Consider the following 5,741-nt stretch of genomic DNA (forward strand, 5'->3'; position numbering starts at 1 on the left):
TTCCAGCTTGTTTAAAAGGGCTAAGGCAATAATAGCTAGGGCTTGTGCAGACAAATGGAGAAATGAGAAGAGGAGGGGTTGAGAGGAAAGATGTGCTGATGTCTTCACAAACAATTCGAGGGCTGAAGCCACAGGTATGAACATCTTTGCAATGGGTCTGACTGTCTGCACTGCCTTTGGTGCAGAGCCCAGGGAGCCTGGCTCCTGAAACAGACAGGGGTCTGCACGAGCCTGAACTTTGGGGGAAAATGCCAGGTTCAAGGGGGAATGGGGGCTAGGCAGTTCGGGAAGGCTGCACCTTCCTGGTACCTCAGCAGTGGGGAAGGGAAGAGGGCACCGTGCGGCCGGGAGTTTGGGATAAAGGGAGGCTGCACCCTCCGGTACCTTGAGAGAGAAACCCCGTGGGCTGTGCACTGGTGGCCTCTCTGCCTTGACTCAAATAAAGCTGCAGGGCTCCTCTGTCTCCTTTTTGGACAGAAACCCCAGGCACTGGTGGATTTCCTGACAAGTCTGTTCCTTTATTTCAAATACACAGCAAGATGGCAGCTGGACACATTTCCAAATTCACGTTGTCCTGCAACCACCAAACATGAAAGCATACAATAGCATCAGACTACACCCGAGATTGACCCACAACATTTATTCAGCTCTTTCAATCAGCCCAGGGAGGCTGAAGGCTCTGCCAGTTGTGCCTGTGAGCACCGAGCACCAGGGCAGCTTCCACCCTGCCCTCCTCCAGGAGAGCAGAGCTGCAGCACGCAGGAACCTGACACAACGTTTTAGCCACCCCTGGCCCATCCACAGCAAGTGACAGCCTCAGCCCAGGCCTTTCCTTGCCAGAGAAAAGTGCAGTCTGGAGTGATTGTTCCCACCCTCTTTCCTCCACCACGGGGTGCAACCAAGCTCTCCTTCCAGGGCCCTCCTGGACCCCCCTTCCCTAAAAGGCCTTGCTGCACTACTCGTGTTCCTGAGCAGCCTCTCCTCACCTGTCTCACCGAGGGACATGTTCAGCCATCCAAATAAGCTCCAAGAATCCCCTCAGACACTCAGGGTTCCTGGAGACAGGATCTGGCTGGATATAACCCAGCCTTGGGCACAGGGATGTGTCCCAGCTCCTCCATCACTCCCCTCAAGCCAAACTTTGCCTGTTCCCCTCAGAAAACTCATCAACAGCAGCAGTTCAGTTAAAGTTCAACCGCAGGGTTTTTTGCTGAAGTCTCACAGCTCCCTTTTCCTGCTCCCACTCCCAAACTGCAGCTCCTGAGTCAGTTCAGAGCATCTGAGCAGGGGAAGGAAGAGGAAAAACTCTGTGTCCCTTAGCAGGCACAAATGCGCCCATTCAGTGCCAAATGCCTTCCTTGCACACAGAGATAAAGCATCTATTAATCCTCTAAATGGGCTTTTCCCCACCAGAATCCACAATGTGGGATTTCAGTTTGGCTCAGCAGGAGGAGACAACCCCTGAGTTACCTCTCCTGCAGATCAGCTCCCCCTGAGATATTTGTTCCTGCACCACACTCAGATGTGATAGTGCCACAGACTCCTGAGAGCCTAAAATGCTCCATCACACCACCAGCAATCATCATTTGTGCCACTCAAACCCCGGACGTGCCAGGGCCACCCAGCCTGGCTCTACCCTCGGAATCAGGGTTGGATTCCCAGCCCACACACGAGCACTGGGTTGTCTGAGCTCAGAGACTTTGTTTGGGCTCCTCTTTTGATCAACTGGTAAAAGAGAAATGGGGCAATATGTAGCCATCAGGTGTTAATGTCAGACATAAAAAGCTCAGGTTTTCTTTGAAATTGATGTTAAATGCTCAATAAAACAGTTTTATCTTTCCGCTCTTTGAAAATGAAGTTACCAGTGCAAATGGCACACCCAGTTCCAGTTTGATTCTTAGATGGGCCCACTGATAGTGGAAGCATTCAGGAGCCTCTAATTAATGTTATAGAAAACTGTACTTAATTACTTCTTAAGCACTTACATCTGCATGAAGTTGCATTACACTGAATCCATCATCATTTAAATCCATTACCTACACATAAATATGTATCAAATTTGCATTGCAAATGTTTCATCCTCTGCTTTGTTAATCACAAATGTCATGTCTAAATTACTCCAAAACCTGCAATTCTGGCTTACTCACCAAATAGTTCCATATTAAACAAAATATGCATTATAGGATCAAAATACAATAAAATAGGAGGTGGAGGTCCTCAAGGTAGTGGAAATTATTACCAAAGACACCAGAATGACTCCACTGAAATCAGCTGTCAGTGACAGCTGCTGTGACAGACTTCATAAGACAACAGAAAAAATATATGGTTTAGTGCTAGAAAACCTATTTATGACTGTTTTCTTCAATTTTCATCTAGAATTAGTAAGTGCTGATTTGACTGCTCAAGTGACGAGCTGGACACATCACACCTGTTTTGTGGTGCCTAGAAAATTCCCACTGCAAGATCTGAGCTGGCTGTCCTCAATGCAAATGCTCATGAGTGAATACATGTAATGAATTTCTGTGGAGCACTGCACTGTCTCATCTGAGTTCATCTGAAGCCAAGTTAATAAAAGGCTTCTTTAATTACAGGCACCTTTCCATGTTCCCTTTCAGACTGAGCAGTCAAATGAGCACACAGAGACATTGCTCTCCTCAGCCCCAGCAGCCATTACAGCCTTTTCACAGCACCAGCCACAGGCACAGAAAGGCTCAGGCTGAGCCCTGGGCCACAAAATGACCCCTTAAATGCTGCCATCCATCCCTGCTGGGTAAAGAACCAGAAAAACCCTTCTGAGCTGGACCTGCTTTGGGCAGGTCAATGCCACAGACACTGTCAAATGCAGATTCCAAGGTTTTCAGCTGGGAATAATAAAATGCCCAGCTGCAAACGCTCTTGGATCCTGCAGGACGGACAGACAGGATCAGGCTGCTCCAGCTGCATTCCCAAATCAGCCTGGCAAGCACAAAACAGCCAGAGCAAGACTAGGGCTTTGCAGAGGAGTAGGTGCTGCCTGCAGAGCAGGAGAAGCCATGGAAGATGAGGGGTGGCAAACAGCAGGAAGCCAATATTCTCAGGGCACATTTTGGGGAAGTGGTTAAAAATCTGACAGTTCTGTGTTCTGTGCCCTGCAGAGGAGATGAGGAGGATGCACCAGCTCCACAAGCACCAGAGAATGCCAAGGACAATCCCAGAGGCCTCTGCTGGGGTAGCACAAACATCCCTGTGCCAGGACTGGCAGCAGGATTGCTGCAGGCTTCTCCGTTCACTGAGCCGTGCTGCCAGCCCCACGCTTCCCCCAGAGCACTCCTTACAGTCACTCCACTCCAGAGGGAAATGCCCCGCTCCCTTTGCACCTCAGGGGGCGGGGAAGGGCTGTGGGATATTGCACAGCAGCTCCTTCCCTCCAGCCCAGCACAGGCTGTTCATCTTCCCTGAGAGCCTCCTGACTGCCACTGTCCCCATGCCTTTCCTCATTCCCAAATAAATGGTGACTGTGCTCTAACCAAACACCCGTGTAAGAACAGTTCCTGCCAGGCTGTTAGAGAGCAGATATCCCCATCAACAGTAAACAGCAAGGGAACAAAATTACTCCTCCATTACAGGCCTGAAAGTAAATTAAGAAGTCAATCAGCACATGTCAAGTAGGAAGATCACAGGATGTCCCATCCCTGGCAGTGTCCAAGGCCAGCTTGGGCAGGGCTTGGAGCTACCTGGGACAGTGGAAGGCGTCCCAGCCCATGGCAGGGGCTGGAATGAGATGATCCCTAAGGTCCTGTGCAGCCCAGAGTACTCCCTGGCTCCGTGGCCACGGGCAGCCCCTACACGTAGGCATGGACACCCAGGGCCGGCCCTCCTGCCCGGGCCAGCCGGGCCCGGGCCAGCAAGGGGTACCTGGGCCTCGTGGCCGTGTCAGCCCAGCACCAGAAGTGACAGTACATGGCTCCTGCAGCCAGCAGCAGGGCACTGCTGCCCCAGCCCACGTACAGGGCGGCTCCCAGCTCCCGCTTCAGCGGCACGGGCACATCGGGGTCGTAGAAGTCCCGAATGATGCTGCCCCCGGTCCAGGACACCGGGATGAGGACCAGGCTGCCCGTGAGGAGGAAGGCAACGCCAGCTGCCAGGATGAAGATGCTGATGCCCTGGGGACCCTCCTTGCCGCGCTGAGTGTACTTGACCCCGACAATGGCCATGAGGAAGGAGACGATGGACAGCCCCACGGCGACGCACATGAGGGCCCGGAAGGCCTCCAGCGGCGGGGGCAGCGCCAGCACCGAGTCGTAGAACTTGCACTGCAGCCTGATGCCCAGCTGGCTGATGCAGTCCATCCACAGCCCCTCCCAGATGGTCTCAAACACCACGATGTTGCCATCCACGTAGGCAGAGACCCTCCACTGCGGCATGGCCATGGCTGCCAGGGTGCCCACCATGCCCACACCGCCGAAAATCAGCCCGGTGATCTGGAGCACGCAGCAAGCCATGCTGCTCCCAAACCTGCTCCTAAACCTGCTCTAGCTGCTGGCCCAGGGGCTGCCAAAGTCACTTACTCACAGAAATCGTGGACACCATGAGAAGGAGTATCGTCTCTGGCTGTTTCCTCATGCAGCAGGTTGGGTTTCTCGGGAGAGGCTTGCTCCAAGGTTGGGTTTCTCAAGAGAGGCTTGCTCCAGTCAGGAGTTCAAACAGGTGGAAATCATTCCTGCTTGCTCCAAGGCCCTGCTATTTATTTGCTTTGAAATCCCCTCTGACTGCAGCCCATCAAGCCTGACAGGTTTGCAGCCAATGGCAGCCTGGGAGAGGTGTGGCGGGGCTGATTTCACTACTTCTCACAGGGTAGCTGAAGTGCTGCTAGAATTAAGCAAGTGGCAGGGATTTGATTAAAGTTGCTTAATTGCAGGGCTAACAATTCTTAACTGTGAGACTGCAGCTCTGTTGCAATTCAGTACAGAAAGCCTGAACTTCCGTCTGCTAAAATCTTGTTTAAATTGGGTCATTACTGTTGTTCTTACAACAAAAGCTAAACTTGAGTCTTGGAGTGGGGCTTATTTTCTAAGTGCTGCTGCCCTGGGAAAACATCTGATTATTATTTTCCTTTAAATCAAGCCAGGAGGTGCTTGTTGTAGTCCTTTAATGTAGGTTTCTCATTTTGATCAAATACAAAAGTCTAATCATGGTATTAGACAGGTACAGGAAAGTCAAGTATTCCAATCAACATCAAAGCTTCGCTCTACCAGCTCCAAAATTCACGAGGGAGGCAAAGCAAAGAAGTGGCTGAGCTTCACAGCTCCTGCTTTTGAATCAGGAGTAAAGGCACAGTTAGGAGATGATCCTCTGTGGGAACGAGAAGGAGAGTGCTGTCATTGTGTCCCACAGCAGCACTCTTACCCGGGTGACACTGCAGGGCTGGGGCCACTTGTCTGATGTGTGTACAGGGAGTACAGCACACGAACCCAGAGTCCCTCCCACAGATCCCTGCAAGCCTGGACAAACACACATTCCAGAGGCTGATCCGCCTCGGGCAGCCCGGGAATAGCTGCTGTGGTAGGGCTTTGGCTGCCTCCTTCTCCTGCGCTGAGACAGTGCTGCGTGACGACAGCTCACGGGTGGTGGTGAAGTTGGAGTGCTGCTGCTTACTCCAGCCCTTTGAACCAGTTAAAAACCAGGAATTTTAAAAAAAAAAAGTGGCCCACTAAAGGCAATAAAGGCCCCAGAAGTGCTCTCAAAGAAAGGCATGGTCTGGG

General features: G+C 51.7%; 1 protein-coding gene across 1 annotated transcript; it reads right to left on the bottom strand.

Annotated features, from left to right (window-relative positions):
• Positions 1-270: 270 nt before the first annotated feature.
• LOC138117071 (claudin-17-like) lies at positions 271-4,678 on the bottom strand. The gene has a single exon (XM_069027060.1). The coding sequence runs from the start codon at positions 4,479-4,481 to the stop codon at positions 3,822-3,824; it is 660 nt and encodes a 219-aa protein (XP_068883161.1). The 5' UTR covers positions 4,482-4,678; the 3' UTR covers positions 271-3,821.
• Positions 4,679-5,741: the final 1,063 nt, after the last annotated feature.

Source organism: Aphelocoma coerulescens, chromosome 1, assembly GCF_041296385.1.
Source record: "Aphelocoma coerulescens isolate FSJ_1873_10779 chromosome 1, UR_Acoe_1.0, whole genome shotgun sequence".
NCBI lineage: Eukaryota > Metazoa > Chordata > Aves > Passeriformes > Corvidae > Aphelocoma > Aphelocoma coerulescens.

Coding starts and splice junctions, on each gene's coding strand:
- LOC138117071 (XM_069027060.1), bottom strand. CDS start 4,481: ATGGCTTGCTGCGTGCTCCAGATCACCGGGCTGATTTTCGGCGGTGTG.